This window comes from Propithecus coquereli, unplaced genomic scaffold (assembly GCF_000956105.1).
Source record: "Propithecus coquereli isolate 6110/MARCELLA unplaced genomic scaffold, Pcoq_1.0 Scaffold189, whole genome shotgun sequence".
Lineage (NCBI taxonomy): Eukaryota > Metazoa > Chordata > Mammalia > Primates > Indriidae > Propithecus > Propithecus coquereli.
In genome coordinates, this window is record NW_012143745.1 from 476,467 (window position 1) to 494,660 (window position 18,194).

The following is an 18,194-nucleotide window of genomic DNA, read 5'->3' on the forward strand; positions in this document are numbered from 1 at the left end:
GGGGGTAAACTCACAACTAAAGAACATGGTGAGCATTGTAGAGGGGAAGGGCATGCCTCTAACCCTTGCTTGGGTGAGGCAAAGGCATAAAATGTAACCAAAATGTTTGTACCCTCATAATATCCTGAAATAAAAATAAAAAAAAATTGTGAAAAGATTAAATATTCAAAAAAGGAAAAGGAAATATTACTCATAATCCCCCCAGAGTAACCGTTACCATTTTATTATTTTTCTTTCCTGAGGTTTTTTTTTTTCCTTCATGATGGGGAATATAAACAATAGCCAATTACACATAGCATAGTAAGTACTATACAGAAGTACATTAAACATCTAGAATCAGATATAGGTGCAGCGGTAGTTTCTGCAAAGCCTTCTTGGAGGAAGTCTCTAAACAGGAGACTAAATGATGAACTAGAGTTATTAATTATTTTTGTCTGAAGTGAGGGAAGAGTATTTTATGTAAACAAAATTGCACAAGTAAAGAGTCATGAGAAAACACAGCTTATTTAGGAACTGAAACCACTAAGTAAGACTGTGACCTAGTGTCAGAGGCTGTGGTGAGACGTGGGGCTAGAGAAGTAATGAGAAGTCAGATCATTCAGAGCCTATTAAGACATCTAAAGGGTAGTGGAATTTGCCTGAGAAGTGAATACCAGGAAAGTCATATGACCAGATTAGTAGAGAATGCACAAGACTATAGGTAGGGAGTGAGTAGGCTATTGTGGAAAAACTAAGATGATGGTAGCTGTAACAAAGATCACGGAAATGTATTGATTCGGGAGACATTAAAGGGATAAAATGGACAGGCCTTGATGACTGACTAGATATGGAGAGTGAGGTAGAACAGGAGTTGAGAATTGATACCTAGATTTCCTGCTTAAGCAGCTGGTTCGTGGTGCTATTTATTGAAATAGGGGTAGGGTTGTAAGAAAAACAGGTTTGTTCGGAGTTTTTTTGGAGGGGGAATAAGGATAAACTCAGCTTTATCCTTATATATACGTATAGTAGAGTTTACATATAGTGGGGTATCCAGGCAGATTTCTATGATAATATTAGAAATGAATGATAATAAAGATGAGGATAAGAATAATCTTATTAACACAACAGAGGTAGCTAACATATTTTTGAACACTATATACTGGATACTGCTAAGCGGTAAGTGCTAAGTGTTTTAAATGTTTAATCTCAAGTAATCCTCATTACAAACCTATGTTCCTATCATCCCCATTTTACAAATAAAGAAATTGAATCTTAGATTTAAAAAGTCATCAAGACTCACACAAATAAAAAGTGGAAGATTCAAAACAAATTTTCTCTGACTTGTGAGCCCTAACTATTAAGCATGGTGTGCTATTCTATTTATACAGTAAATGGTTTGAAATACTGATTAAGAGCTCTAGAGGGAAATTTAGGCTATTGATACACATTTGGGAGTCAAATACATAAAGATTAACAAAAACAACAAAACCAAGCCAAACCATGGGAATAGATAAGGCTACAGAGAGAGGAGAAAGTATAGAGGGAAAAGATGAAAGTCTAACACAGAACCCTAAGAAACAACCATAGATGTCAAAAGAGGAACCAACAAAATGGCAGAAACATGAATGATCAGATAGGTATGAGGAAGCCTAAAGGAGGTTTATATCACAGAAGCCAACATTTGAGATTGCTTTAAGGTATCATAAGCATTACCATTAGGTCAAAAGGTATGGACAAAATATCAGAGTTAGCAACAAGGAGGTTATTAGTGAAAGCAATTGCAGTGGAATGGTTGGGGTAGAAGCCATATTGGAGTAAGTTAAAGAGTGAATGGGAAGTAAGAAATTGGATACACAAGTATAAATCCTTCAAGGAGAATGGCGAGATGAGAGAATGGTATGTTTGTGAACATGAATGTGTGTGACTCTTATTAATATTTAAATGGTGCAGGAGAGGAAGATGGGGATAACTGATAGATGGAAGAGGTCCTTGAAAAGGTCAAAGAAGATGGATCTTGAGCCTTGGAGGTGAGGGAAGTAAATCTCTTTCACTAAATAGGCAGGGAGGAGGACAAGATGAATGTGAATACAGTCTAAGAGCCTTTGATAGGAAATTAAGAGAGCTTTATTTCAGTGGTTCTCAAAATTTTTGGTCCCAGGACCCTTTTTCATTCTTAAAAATTTATTAAGGACACTAAAGAGCTTTTGTTTATGTAGCTTATATCTACTGATATTTACCATATTAGAAAAGTAAAACAAAATCTTTTAAAATAATTTTACAATAACAATAAACTCATTATATGTTGACATAAATAACATTTTTATGGGGGGAAAACCCTATATTTTCCAAAACAAAAACTTAGTGAGGAAAAAGCATTGTTTTATGTTTGCAAATCTCTTTTTTAACAGAAGACAGCTGGATTATCACATTTGCTTCTGCAATCTGTTGCAATATATTGCTTGGGATGAAGCATATGAAGAAAATCTAGCCTCATATACATATGTAGTTGGAAAAAGGAAGAATAATTTAAAGGCCTTTTCAGATAATTGCCAATATTCTGTGCAATTTCTTCAAGAAAGTGCACTTTCTTAGCTGTAATGTACAATCTAAAACCAAATCAATGAACTTTTTATACTCTCATATTAAAATCTATTGGTCTATCTTACACTTTGAATATTTTTTACCCATGTATGATGATTTAGGTCTTGCATTGGTCATTTAGAAAATATGAATCTACTAAGTTATATAGATCTTTTAAATGTTCATTAAACAATATGAAAATCATCTTTGTTGGCATCATCTATCTCATCAGAAACATCTTTATGTAATAGAAAGCTTTTAAGTTCACAGTAGCAAATAAAGTTTTCCAAAATTCTAATGTTTGCTTGAAAGCTCAAATTTTATAACTGGCAACAAAATACTAAGAGTTGTTTTCCTCGAACTGACAGTCTCACTTTGTTCCTTTTCAAGAATGTATCTGCCAAATACACAAATCACTAGAACTTTGTTTATCAGCTATTCTTTCAAGTAAAAATGGTGTCCCATTAAAAAAAAAAAAAAAAGGTAGCTAGTTCAGCTTGCAACTAAAAGCAATCATATAAGAGCTTCTTTCCTTGAGACAATCATAGTCCTTCAGCACACAGATGTGTTTCATGCTTGCTTTCATTTTGTCACATAAATATTACAAAGATGTATACCCAAGGGTCAAGATTCAATAAAATTAAGTTTTTTTTTACCCTGTCTTCAGGGATACTCTTAAGTAAAACCAGCTTTTTTTCTTTTTTTTAGTGGTGAGTGCTAATTGGTGGAAAATACAATGATTAGTAGTTTGACGCCATTACTTTGATTTCACACAAGGTGCTAGCAGTTTAAGTTACTATCAGTGAACACACTGAAAAAGGCAAATCACATCTCAGTACGTGGATAATTTTGACCATAGAGATCCCCTGAAAGGGTTTCGGAAATCCCCAGTTCATACTTTGAAAACCACTGTTCTGGAATGATGGGTTCTATTTTCTCTATAAATTAAGAAGGCAAGAGCTCAGCAGGAATTTAACATTTGAATAGACGCTGGAGATGGTAAGGAGATAATTAACTAGACAAAAGGAGAAGTAAAGGAAGGCAGGGAAGGGTTCAGGAGAAGTTGAAGACCATGAATTTATGGTGGCATCAATCTGTGACTATTTTTTATCTTGTAGTAATCAGAATTAGGGCTTAGTAGAGAGAAATAAATAAAGGGATTAACTCAGAATTGATGGTTTTATCTGGAAGACAGAAGGGTGGATAAAGAATGGAATATAAGATGGATTGGAGAGAGAAGTCTACAAAATGGGGCAGTAATATGGGGACAAGGGGTTTGAAGCCTAAAAACAAGTAGAGTAGGATAACTCAGAAACAGAGTTAAAAAGATAAAAAAGAAACAAAAACCACACATAAAGGATGTTATTGAAGCCATGAAAAGGTTCTAAAACTGAATTATAGTGATAGGTACACAACTCAGTAAATTTACAAAAAATCCTTGAATTATACACACTTAATATGTGAATTTTGTTGTCATGTAAATTACACCTCAAAAATTATTTAAAGAAAGATAGAAGATTGTAGTCAAAACCCAAGATATTTGCATTTAAAATCTCAGAGGTAGGACAAGTTCCAGGGTATAGTCAAGAGAGTAGGTAGTTTAAGAATGGAAGTAAAGATCACAGGAAATAAGTAAGTAGAGGAATCAAGAGGCTAGTCCCCAAATGATATGTATCGTGTTCATTCATTCATTCAACAAATAGTTATGGACTACTATGTGCCAGGCACTATTGCAAGCTCTGGGGATACAACGGTGAACACAGTAGACAAAAATCTTTGCTATTATGGAGATTACATCCTAATGTAATACCAACATTATATGGAAATTTTAAAAAGAGAGTACGTGCGTATATGAAGCTATGTATGTATAAAAAAATAGAAGGACATATACCAAACCCTGAAAGTGACTGTCTCTAGGGAAGAGAGTTAAGAGTAAGGGTGAGGTCCAGAAGTTGCACTTTAACGTTTTACATGTATACTACAGCCAATACTTAGACTGCAATTAAAATGTGCCAAGCACTGTTCTAAGTGATTTACAGATATCAATACATTTAATCATCAGAACAACATGTACCAACAGCAACCCTATTTAAAGATGAGGAAGCTAAAGCACAGAGAGATTAAATATCTTGCCTAAAGTCACCTGGCTAGTAAGTAGCAGAGCCAAATCTTGAATGTAGGCAATTTGGTTTCAGAGTCAAGGATCTTAACCACTATACTAAGTATTAATCAAATATTATAATGCAAACGATGAACATATAACAGTATAATAAAAAATAACAAAAAAGGAGGAAGTATTTCTTTCATTCAACTCCTATTCTTTCACTCAACTCCTATTCTCACGTCATAGCATGTATGACAATTTTTGTTTATATGTTTAGGTTTCTTCTTCACTGCCTGTCTCCCCTACTTGTTATAAGTTACCTGAGGGCAGGACCCATGCAAACTTTGCTAATTGTATCTACTCAGCAATTTCACAGAGCATCAAATAATGTAGGTACTTTATAAATATTTATAAAAAATGAATAAATGAATGAATCCATTAATAAATCAGGGATTTTAGATGGACACTGCCATAAGTTGACTATATAAACTTATTGAGAATAGTTTAATAAGCATCCAACTGCTACAGTTGTAAGGAAAAAATGGATTATATCTATACTTAAGTAGAATTATAATTTATAGGTTATTTATATTAACAAAAGACTTAACACAACTTTTAGTCATGGCTCCCACTCCAGTACAACTTGAGAAAGGAAAAATTAACCAACGTTTACTCTCTTACCAATTTATACGTGTGAGAGAGGGTAAAAGAGTCCACAGGGATTGCTCTTTTGTACTCCATGAATATGAGAAGGTGTGAGTAGAAGGGAACTGCTATAAGAAACATCACTGTCTGTAAGTGCCTATTCTGCAAAGTTATTTTGGTACCCTACATAGCAGAAGTTATTTTGGGTAGGGTCAGGGGCAGGCTATAGGAAAACTAGTTTTCACTGGTTACTCAGAGAAGGGAATAACCAATGGGATTAGGGCTGAGAGTCTGTGAAGTGCTAACTGATTTAATCCAGAGTGAACCTCATGTCTTGGTAGTTATACCTTAATTCATGATGGGGAAACATTCAATTTGTGTTTTACCAAAGTTACTTTTTGGAACCCAGTACGTCCGGGCAGAGAGGACCTCCCAAAAAAACAATACTCAGCACTCCTCCAAGGCCACTTTTACCCTAGTCACTACATACAGTGAAAATCCTTGTTTTGAATTTTAAAGTTTGATTAAAATCTTCTGTATATGTGCCCTTCCTGCCCTCAATAACCTGGGCTTCAGGATGATTCAGAGAATATGCTAGAGGCATAGAGACTGACTGAGGGAAGGAAAAAATAACCAAAAACAAAACAAATAAAAAAAACCCAGGATATAAAATTTCAATTAACCTCTAGTAAAGAGTCAAAAGGATTCTGAGATCTCAGAAGCCCTCTCACTCTGGCCCCACTCTCACACATTTCTCCTTGTTTTGAAATTAAAGAGCAAGTTTCTCTTAGTACTGAACATCTTGTCTGACCAGTAGGGCACTAACATCATGCATGGCAGCCATCATCTCTCCATACCTCTTTCTACAAACTCTCTAAATCTAAGACTGGAAAGAAGCAGTTGGGGGCCTCCACCTCTAAAATATCCTTCCTAGAATCCACGCCACGTGTTTCTCTCTATACACATTCATCTCTATTTTCTGGTCTCTTTCTTTAACAATGCTACAAACTATACAGGCTTTTCATCTAGATTTTTCTTAAGTATTTATTACTAAAATACTTAAGTGATAGTTATTCACATTGGTTTCCTTTATCTTTGTACCTTTTCACCATTGCAGGATTGTAAAGATAGATCTTCATAAAGTGTCTTTCCTTCTCATGATAACCATAAAAAGGCCTGAAATATAAGAAAAACATATTTCAAATTATTTTCAGCATTTAGGGATGAAATAATGCAACTTATTGCCTGCCTCAGCAGGCTGAATTCAATCTTATTTATATTTAATATTATCCAAAACCTAAACAATTAAAATAAACCAAGATCCTTTCAATTACACCTACCACAGGTTAATACTGAAGCTTTTAAAAAATGTCAAAATAACACCACTTTGAAAAAACTATAGACAAAAAGGAGCAGCAAACCACTTATACCTTAATCTCAATCATCATGACTCTTTAAGTGCCTCTTTTCTCTTTACTCTTACAGACATTTTTTGTCAAAAACTGAAGTTCCTCACCAACACTTATATTACTTTCCTTATGCAGCTCTGTTTATTATTAGTTTCACAAGTTAAATAGGCAGAGACGGTTTACATATTATATATGTACAGACACATAGCACACATTTCAGCAATTGATATGGATAAGCCTTTAACACATACCCATACCAAATGTAGCCTGTGAAAACTGTGTAGACAGAAACTTTAGAGTTTGAAAAAGACCATGGACTTTCTTATGGACCCTAATTATGCTGTGGCTGGGTCTCTTCTCAGGGCATCATCTGGAATGAAGAAAGGGAGAAGCAAAAGACCACACAACAGGGAAAGAAATCCTCAATGCAAGATGAAATAAGCTGGGGTCTCATTTTCAGGAGGATCTGAAACCATACTACTACCTTTGATATGTAGATCACCATTTTCAAAGATGTGTAATTAGAAACAATATATAAAAATATATAATATATATATGACATCTAATATATAAATATATGAATCTGTAGATGAAATAAAAGGCTTTGTATCTGCCTCAGTTGGTCTGTAAATAAATGGTCAAGCCTGGGTGACAGAGTGAGACCTTGCCTCAAAACTAACTAACTAACTAACTAAATAAATAAAAAATAAGTGGTTATCTATGTCCTACTTTACTTGCAAATAAAAATGAATTAAAAAATGGTTAAATAAACCCGATCATTCTTCATTTTAAAAATATTCTCCCCTTTTGACTGGCACTAGATAGAATTTACTCTCAATAGGACATCATCTCTCTCTGTAATGTCTGAATGGAGGATATCAAATAAAGGACTAATTTGGTAGCAGAATCATTATTTGGGGTATATTTAAACAACTTTTTAAAAAGTTGTTTGAAGCCATTGGTATGATTGCTAGAAAGAAATTTCTGTTAAAAAATCCAACTATTTACCAAGGTCTAAAAGGTTCATCATCTCATGCTTGCCTCTCACTCCAATCCTAATTCAAACCACTCTTCTCTTTTCTTCTGGCCATGTTAAACCTTTCAGCCCTTCTAATTTGATCCCTTGTAGCTTTCTATTCCCTCTGCCTGGAAAGCTCTGCTGTGAACTTTTTCATGGCTTGCTTTTAATAATCTTCATTCAGATCTCTGCTTAATTTACCTCCTCAGAAAAGCTTTCTCTGACCATCGTTCTTACCCTACACTTTTTTACTTTCTATAACACTTACCACTTCCTGTCTAGTTTGCTGCTGTTTGCCCCATTTTGTTGCCATGAAGGAAGGGATGAAAGAAAGAAACATTATATAAATGATCTCATTCTCTCTCACTGGCAAAATTCAACTCTATTTATAGCCCTCCCTCCTTGTGTGGCATTTTCCATATATATAAATGTAGCTCTCTGTCTGGAGACATGGGTTACCTTTAGCCAGATAAATAAATTAAAAAAAAAGAATTAAATCTGCATTTGTGGGTCTATGTTATCTTTTCTTTGGTTTTGTTAACAATCTTTAGGACTGTTAAAAAAAACAAATAATCTTTTACAATTAGAATCTCATAGTTTTAGAACATGATTATAAGTCTTAACTATTAAACCTCTGAAATTCTTTATAAAGCTGGGATTCTGTTTTCATATCTATTGCCCTAAAATATGGCATAGAAATTCTATACATTCAGTTTTCTGCTTCTGGCCAAGAAAGACTCTGTGCAATTTTACCTGCAACCCTTACCTCCTGTTATTAGCTTTAGCTGATTTTGCCAACAAAATTCCTCATCAGAGAGACTCTTTGAGAGGAAAAAAAGTAGAATAGAGTTTGAAAATAGATGTTTTATGCTTAAAATATATCTCATATTTAGAGTTAGTTTTTTAATATGTCAATAGGGAGGAAAATAAGCATGGATGTTGAAAAATCTCAGCTAATTAATTCTGATGAACTGAGACTCTCTTTATGGGGCATTGCCTAGAATCATGGTAGCTGAGTGGCAAGGAATCCCTGAAATTAGCCTGAGGTCATGGTCTTATCTCTTAACACAGTCACAGAATAGTGAAAAGCTAGGAAGAACAGAGTTAAACCTTGTACAAATTTTAATTCGGTAGCTAGATACAATACAACTTTACTCACTTTAAAGTAGTAAAAATTGAAGGAGTAAAGGAATCAGAGAAGGTAGAATGGATGGTAAGGAAAAAAGGGATTTAGGTAAGAAAAAAAATTTTTTTAATTAGAAGAAAAAAAAGATTGGCAACCAAAAATTAGATTGAACAGCTCATCTTTTACCCTCATGTATCCAGATTTGTAAGTAAATTTCTCTCCAGAATGTGGCAATGCCTTTAACAAATACATACCAAAAAATATAGAAAGATTGGTGACCATTTCACTGAGCTTTGGAGATCCAACTTTAAAATGAGACTATGTTTAGGAAAGTTCTTGGAAACTATCAAGAATAAAAAAATTGTAAGACAAAGTTCATGATTATTTCTAACATAATTATTGCTGTCATAGGATGAGTGTGAACTTTCACCTCATTCATTTATTCCACCAAATAGTTATTGAGCTATACCTACTAAGTGCCCAACACACCATACAAAGTGCTAGGGATATAATGATAAACAAGACAAACACGGTCCTTTTTCTCATGGAGCATACATACATGCTAGTGGGAGAAAAACAAAAATTTAGTAAATAAACAAAATTAAAATAATTATAAACCATATTAAGTGCTAAAGGAAACAAAGATTGGGCTGATACAGAATAATAATAATAACCTACTTAAAATACCTTATTTTAAGTGAGATAGTCAAAGAAAACTCTGAAGAGGTCAATGATTTGAAGGATTGGAAAAGGGTATAACACTCAAGAAAAGGAAATTGCATGTATAAAGAATTTAGGTGGGAAAGATTTTGGCGTATCAGAGCAACTCAAAGACCACTGTTTCTGGATGGAACACAGTAAACAAAGTTACAGATGTAGACAGAGGTCAGATCACATAAACTGTGGTTAGAAGTTTAAATTTTATTCTATGAACACTATCAAGCTGCTCAAGGATTTTAAATGATTTTAAAATTTACAGTATAAGAAAGAGTACTTTTGCTGCTCTGGAGTAAGACAAGAATAGAAAAAGGGAATTCAATCAAAAGGGTACTATAGTGGTCCAGAGGAAAGCCTAGATTAAGGTAGAGGAAAGCAGACAAATTTAAGGTCTCTACCTGGATTTCATGCAGACATAAAAAAAACCCTCAAATGTTCCAGTATGACCTCCAAATCTTTCCTGCCAATCTGCTCCACTTGTACCTTCTATCCTATTAGAAGGACAGACTCAAAATTTTATAGGCATCCTTGACTCTCTGACAACTGTCATCCAATCTGATAGCAAATCTTACTGATTCAACCTTCAGAATAGACCCAGAAGCTCAGTACCTCACACCATTACTTCCCTGCTACTCCCCTAGTTCAAGCCACCATATTTTCCTATACAGATTAATGAAACAGAGTCCTAAATGCTCTTCCTGCTTCTACCATTGTCCCCCTTCAATCTATTCTTTTTTTTCTTAAAGAGACAGAGTCTTGCTCTATCACCCCAGCTAGCATGCAGTAGCATCATGATATCTCACTGTAACCTCAAACTCCTGAGCTCAAGCAATCCTCCTGCCTCAGCTTCCCGAGCAGCTGGGACTACAGGTGCGTGCCATCACACCCGGCTAATTTTTCTATTTTTTGTAGAGATGAGGTCTTTTGCTCTTGCTCAAGCTGGTCTTGAATTCCTGAGCTCAAGCAATACTCCCACCTTGCCCTCCCAGAATGCCAGGATCACAGGCGTGAGATACCACACCAGGCCTCTAATCTATTCTTAACACAGTCGCTAAAGTAATCGTTTCAAGTTCAAGTCAGACACTGGCTGCTCAAAATCATACAATAGCTTAGAGTAAAAGTCAAAGTCCTTAGAATAGCCTATTGCAATGATTTCTAAACGTTAGCATGCACCAGAATCATCAGAAAGCCTTATTAAAACACAAATTGCTGGGCCCTATTACCAGAGCTTCTGATTCAGTAGGTCTGAGGTGGGACCCAAAAATGTATTTAAGTCCTCTGAGAAGTAAATGCCAAATGTGTAAGAAATTTATTAGGGAAAACACCTGTGAAAGAAAATGAGGGAGCCAGAAGAGGCTGGAACAGTCACCAGACCTGATCCCAAGCAAAGGAGAGACGAATGGAGGATTCTGAAGTGTCTTCTATTGCAGTACGATTTTAAGTAAAGTATACCAACGTTGTTGGGAGAGTTTTCAAGAGACTCTCAGGAACAGACCTGCCTTAGGATCCTTGCCACACTCAGTCATTGGGTAAGAATAACCTATGGAAAGCAGCTTCAGCTGCTTTGGAGTGATGGATTGGATTGAAGCATGCAGTAGCTGAGGCCATTCAATCATACTCCCTGTATTTGGAGATTTGAGAGGTACATTCTCCTGGCTGTCAAACCAGGTAAAGTTAATGTTGGTGATACTGGAAACCAAAGTATGGAAACCATAGTTTGAGAACCATGGACCTTCATGATTTCCATTCTCTCATATCTGTCTAACCTCATTTCATCTTACTCTCCTTTACTCCCTCCATTCCAGCCACCTGGCCTCCATTCTGTTCCTACTCCCTTACCTACTTCAGGTCTTTGCTCAAATGTCACTTACCAGGAAACCTTCCCTGATTACCCCACCGCTATTGATCCTTCTTATCCTGCTCTACATCTTCTTCTCTTCTATAGCACTAATTATCCTATAGCAAATAAGTAAATTTATTTCATGTTATATGAATGGGCTATTATCTGTTTCCCACCACTAGAATGTAAACTTCATGGGGGGCAGGGATCTTTGTTTTGTTCAGCAATATATCCCAAGCACACAGAACAATGTTTAGCACAGCAAAGGTACTTAATAAATATTTGCTGAATGAATTCCATGAATTTCTACTGTTCTAGGAAGCAAAGAAATGGAAGATGTTAAAACAAAAATCACTGTTGACCATCTCTATTTTTCACTGCAATCAAAATTTACTTTAGAAAGTTAACAGCAAGAAATTCACTGTTCCATTAGACTATAAGAAAAAGAAATATGAACAGAGTATATTTCAATCAGATGTTTTCCTCTAAATAGAATAGCAATAGAAATACAAACAGAAATTTTATCATATACTTACATTCCTGATACTAATGACACTTTGAACACATGCTGAGCAGTGGAAGATGGATTGCCTAAAGCCACATTAAGTGCTCTGTCGATACTGAATGCCATCTGAGAAAGATAGCTTTCTGGCTGCTGTCCATAACCATCGTATGGCACATAGAGGTAAGGAAAGATGCCATGTAGATGAAGACATGTCTTCTGACCTAAAATGTAACACATTACAAAGTTTAGTCTTGAGACACATTTTAACAGTGCAAAACTCAGAATGAAAGTCATTTAAATGTTATAATGGCAACACATCTTATCTAACGTAAGAGTTGAAAATTGAACCCATAGTGAAAGTTACCTGTATTAACTACATTTTACAACAGAATATTGGGAAGCATTTGTAAACATAAGCATTGTAGTATGATTTAAATAGTAGTTTCAATGAAAATACTTTTGACTGTTTTACACTCACAATCCAACTAGTTTTAAGTACTTCACTGAACCACCCTATAATACCACTTAGCAGTGTTAGGAAGCTTACAAAAATTCATTGAAAGTTTACTAAATAAAATGAATGTCTTACTTAGCATTAATGTTTTCAAACAAAAGACTTCCCTAACACAGAGGCAGCTCTGGGAGAAAGGAGAAGGTAAAAGCAGTTCCTTTCCAGTGTGTGGAAGGAGGGTGGGAAGGAGGGTAAAAATGAAACTTTGCTACTGGAAAAAACCAAACCAAAACAAAACACAAACACAGACAAAACGGAATCAAAACAAAACCCCTACAGATCAATTGTAATAGACTTCTGGATATTTTAATTTTATATTTGGTGGAGTGGGACATGGGGAGATACAATGAGAGGGAAAAAAATAAGCATGCAAACTTCTCAGGAATTTATCAGTCAGGTATAGAAGGGGTAAACGGTGCTGACTTGCCAACAGACAATTCAGTTTAGTCATGATAAAGAAAGTAATGAGTGAGAACTCACAAAAGAAGTGTTGCAGGAACACTAATGTATCCATGACAAGGTTAAGTAATAACAATGGCAACAACAAGCAGACGCACCACTACTCTCATTAATCTGGCAGGGCTGTATGGAAGTGGTTCCTGTCTTCGGAGCATTGTCCCTAGTTCCCCTTGGGTATGTGCCATTTGTCTAATTCAAACAGAGAGAACAGCAGTGATGGAAGAACACATGCATTTTTCTCATGCTGTCGCTCACTATCACTGTGCTGTTCCTGCCAGTGAAATCCTCAGGCTTCTTCCCACCTTTTGCCTCCTCACTCTTAATTCAGTGGGCCTTTCCTTTTGGTAGGAAGTAACTATTAGTTTGATTATTATTTCCCACTTACGATTTAGAATGATTTATATAAAATACACAAAAAATATTTCTATATTTAGTTGATATCTTGTGTTTACACTTTTTATAAGGAATAACATTAGCTTGTCTTATTTTTAAGGTACAGTTATAACAGAATTAACAAATAAATCTGGAATAGTTATTCCATAAAGTATAGCAAAATTAGAAAGATCAGTCACATAATGGAATAAGATTTGTGTCTACCAGACTATAACATTCTGATTTGAATTACCAACTCTACCTACTGTCACACTTCTGAAGAATTACAAATTGTATTGCTGTTACACCAATTTCAGTTTCTATTTTTAGAAGGAGTTATATTATTTCATTCAAAGGAATGAAAAAAAATTATTTTCGGTTAAATGAAAATTATTTGGCTATTTCATTTTAAAATACGATTTGGTATTTCCCAAATAGTGCAGTTTTTAAATTCTCCAAATAGAGAAAATGCAAACTGTATCAATGAGTGAATCTTAAGAAAATATGTTTAATCAATTTACTGATGATTTATTGAAATACGTTTTAAACTTCTTATGAATAAAGGTTACAACCATTACCCTTCTGGACATAAACTAAAATTGGATTGAGAGCAGCTCATGTGCTAAACTCCAGGGTGAAGGAGGTAGGAAGAGAGAGAAGTATTCCCTCTTAAGTTGGCAAATAGATTCAAGACCAGTGATCATAGAATTACTAGCACAACAACACATTTTACAAGCAATATTGTAAGTTCTTAAAATATTAGTTTTATAGTCACTATATCTCTAATAATGGAATTTTGGGTAAATTTTACAAGAAACAATTATAAAATGTGATTTCTACTAATATGGGCAAAGTGTTGACAAAGTATCTTAAAAATAAATTTTTTTGTTTTGGGTTTTTTTTTTATTTCTTTAAAAATAATTTTATACCCACTTTTCACATCTCCTGTGAAGTATGGGCCAGAGAAATTATCTTTCTTTTTATAGACTTCAGAATTACAATTTTGGGATATACGATTTAGCAAAAAAGAAGAAATGATTTATTCAGCAGGTACTAGGCTAAGTGCTTTATGTAGTTATTTCTAAAACTTAGAACAACTTTGCAAGTATTATAGGTTAATTTTCCCAGTTACATGGCTATTAAGCAACTGAATCAGAATCTGAAAACAGATAAAATAAAAAACGAGCACTCTTTTTGCTTAAACATGTTGATTCAATTTAACAAACCAAAAAGTTCATGTTGTCTTCCTTGATCCTTAATTCCTCAGTTCTTATCTTGTACTGTGATTGCCTGTTTCCTTATCTGGCTCTCCCATTTGATGGCAAATTCTTTGGGAGCGGATACTGTGTTTAAATGGACATAACATCCCCAGCACTGGCACAAAATACACAGTATGTGTTTAATAAATATTTGTTAAATGAACGAAAGAACCCTCAGCAAAATAGAATAATTGCTTAAGGAAAAAGGAGTGGTATGAAAGCCTTTGAATATCCAAAGAAACAAATCCATGAAAACAGAGGGACTTTGATACAACTAATGGGACTTCAATCAGAGTTACAGAAGGACACAGGTGTATAGGGTTGAGAAGAGTCCCCAGTTTATTGCACTTCTGTATGCTGAATAACCTGAAGTCCCATCCAAATTTGTAGTCACACATCAACACAGACATACCTCTCTCTCTCTGGTTCTCCCGCAGGTAGGGATGGCTCAGTGACTTATTCACCACCCTTCCTCAATAACAACCTTCTGCAGAGCAACCACAACACAAAGAATTCTTGCCATGGCACTAACAGATCTAATATAGAGGCCAGGCGCGGTGGCTCACGCCTGTAATCCTAGCTCTCTGGGAAGCCGAAGTGGGCGGACTGTTTGAGCTCAGGAGTTCGAAACCACCCTGAGCAAGAGTGAGACCCCGTCTCTACTAAAATTAGAAAGAAATTAATTGGACAACTAAAAATATATAGAAAAAATTAGCCGGGCATGGTGGCGCATGCCTGTAGTCCCAGCTACTCGGGAGGCTGAGGCAGGAGGATCGCTTGAGCCCAGGAGTTTGAGGTTGCTGTGAGCTAGGATGATGCCACGGCACTCTAGCCCGGGCAACACAGTGAGACTCTGTCTCAAAAAAATAAATAAATAAATAAATAATATAGAATAAGTGTCATGAAAAAGAAAATAATAAGAAACCCAAAAGTTAAATAAGGAAAGAAAAATGTGTAAAAATGAATACAAGAGTCAGTTTCTTTTTGACAACAGTATGTCTTTTATTACTGTAAAATTTGTAGTTCTGTAATGGCATTGCTTTAATTTGACAAGATACAGACCATTTCTATTTATTTCCCTCTGCCAGCTCTATCCCACATAGCTGTAAAGTCTGTAGAGATAAACTAATCTACTCCGACCCTCAGCAGTTAGGATTAGGTTCAACCTTGAGAAAACACCCTAAAATTAGTGGCTTTAGCATTAAAATCAGTGGCTTCTCTCTCACAAAAGAAGTCCAGAGGTAGGTAGCTCGTACTAGAGACCCAGCTTTTATTCAACATCTAGTTAGTGGACTAGTTAGGAAAAACCTGTGACTTTAGTACAAAGACTTTTCTACTATACTCCATGGAGTTCCACATAAAAGATACTTTTAAGAATGTTTTTATAAAATTAGTGAAAGTTCTGGTATTTTGAAACCTTCTACTAAATGATTTTGTAATCTTAAAGGATTTAAGATATTAGCTATTACTAGGTAACATGTGCATCTAAGGGAAAAAAATCCCTATTCCTCTTCCACTTTATTAAGGTATAATTGACAAAATAAAAACTGTATATATTTATGGTGTACAACATGACGCTTTGACATATGCATACAGTGTGAAATGATTAAATCAAGCTAATTAATATATCCATCACCTTGCATACTTATTTTTTGTGGTGAGAACATTTAAGGTCTAATCTTTTAACGATTTTCAAGTATACATTATTATTAACTATAGTCACCATGCAGTACACTAAATCTCCAGAATTTATTAATCCTAACTGAAACTTTGTATCCTTTAACCAACATCTTCCCCCCCACTTCCCCCAAATGTCCCCTTCTTATTATCATGTCAAACTGAAGTTAGGCAACAAGTCCAATAGGAATAAAGATGGTCTTTGGGAGAATAAGCCTATGTACAAAGGTTTCAAAAATTTAAGAGTCTGAATTTTCCAATTTGACTAATGTTGCCTAATTCAGAAGCTGCAACAAATTTACTTCAGGAAAGCTCCACCAAAATTTGACACACCTTGACACACTGTGTAACTGCTGGTTCTTAAAAGACACCATGGCAAAACTTTGCAGAGTTGGCTAGTTCCCAACTATGTGTAATAGACCTTGCATAACTAAGTCAGGTGCCTAACAGAGAGTATACGGGTGCTCTGAATCTCATCTTTCACAGAACCCAGAATTACACTAACATTGAGTCCTCTGTATCCCAGCATTTCTTATGTTGTTTTCCAACATCTTGTTCCATATTTTACATGCCTAGATTTGGTCTCTATAGTGCATACCTAAAATCTTGTTAGCCTATTTATAGCAAAATTGTTTGTATTTTTGTAGGTCCATTTTCTATAAACAGAAAGACTAAATGTACCATTCCTCTAATTCAGGGGTCTGTAAATTTTTTCTATCAAGTGACAGTAAATATTTCAAGCTTTGTGGGCTATATTGTATCTGACACAACTACGTAACTCTGCTGTTGTAGCCTCCAAGCAGCCATAGACAATACTTAAGTGAATGAGAAATTACTGTTACAATAAAATTTCATTTACAAAAACAGGCAACAGGAGGGATTTGGCCCATGGATAGTAGTTTGCCAATTCCTGCATAATTGATTAGACTTCTTTCTCCATCCTTGACTGAAAAAGTTTAATGTCAACGTCTTCTTCTTTTTTAAATAAGCTGATTGGTAACCACAACCCAAATCATGCTAGCCTAAGAGTATCTTAGGAGAATGAATAAGAAATGCTTATTGCGTAATTTGCAAATCCCATCAACCAAATCTTAAACCCAAATCTACACAAGGTTTTAAACAAATCTCTCTTCAGATCTATTAAAACAGAAAAACTTGGTATGTGGGCAAGGAAATTTATGTTTACGGAATTTTTCATATTTTCTTCTTTCTGGAATATCTCCAGTTTTATATCACTATCATTACCTCTGTTTCCTTTCAATCTTTTCCTAAAGTTTCACTCTATCCTTCTTTCCTCATCCCCACAAAGCCACAAAATGAACTAAATTCCTCATATTCACAGCAAGTGTTAATTACCTATTTTCACGGGAGGAAGAAAGCTGTAAGGATGTACTCTTAGCCTCAGAAACTACATTTTCAGAATTTATCCTAAGAAAAAACTTAAGAATATACATGAAAATTTAGATATTAAATGGTAGGTGAGTATTACTAACAGCAGTAAAAAAAAAAATGAATACAATCTAAGATTAATTTCTAAAAATAGAGAATTAAGTAAATTATGTTATATCTATATAATAGATTAGATCTATGACCCTTGTACCAAATCCTGCTTGCTGTTTTTGTAAATAAAGTTTTATTGGGACACACCACACCCACTGAGAATGGTCTATGGCTGCTTTTGCTACAGGCAGAGTTGAGTAGTTGCAACAGAGGTCTTATAGCCCTCGAAGCCTAAAATATATACTATCTGATCCTTTATAGAAAAAGTTTGCCAACCTCGGTAACAGATAGGGGTGTGGAAGTATGTTTCCTAGCATGAGAAGATGTTTATGACATATTTATGGTCAGGTGAAAATGAGTCATAAAATCATATACAATACATGAAACCAGGTGATAGGTGATTTTATTTTTTTCTTTTTAATTATATATAATTAAAAAGAATATATATAAAGGATCGCTTGAGCCCAGGAGTTTGAGGTTGCTGTGAGCTAGG

General features: G+C 34.9%; 1 protein-coding gene across 1 annotated transcript in view; it reads right to left on the minus strand.

Moving 5' to 3' along the window:
- Window positions 1-18,194, minus strand: part of REV3L (REV3-like, polymerase (DNA directed), zeta, catalytic subunit) — a 178,973-nt gene that overhangs the window by 96,283 nt on the left and 64,496 nt on the right. Inside the window, exons 2-3 of the mRNA XM_012642842.1 lie at window positions 11,955-12,144; window positions 6,410-6,484 (exon numbers count right to left, since the gene is read on the minus strand). Of these exons, the coding sequence (XP_012498296.1) occupies window positions 6,410-6,484; window positions 11,955-12,144 (265 nt within the window). The remainder of the gene's footprint in view (window positions 1-6,409; window positions 6,485-11,954; window positions 12,145-18,194) is intronic.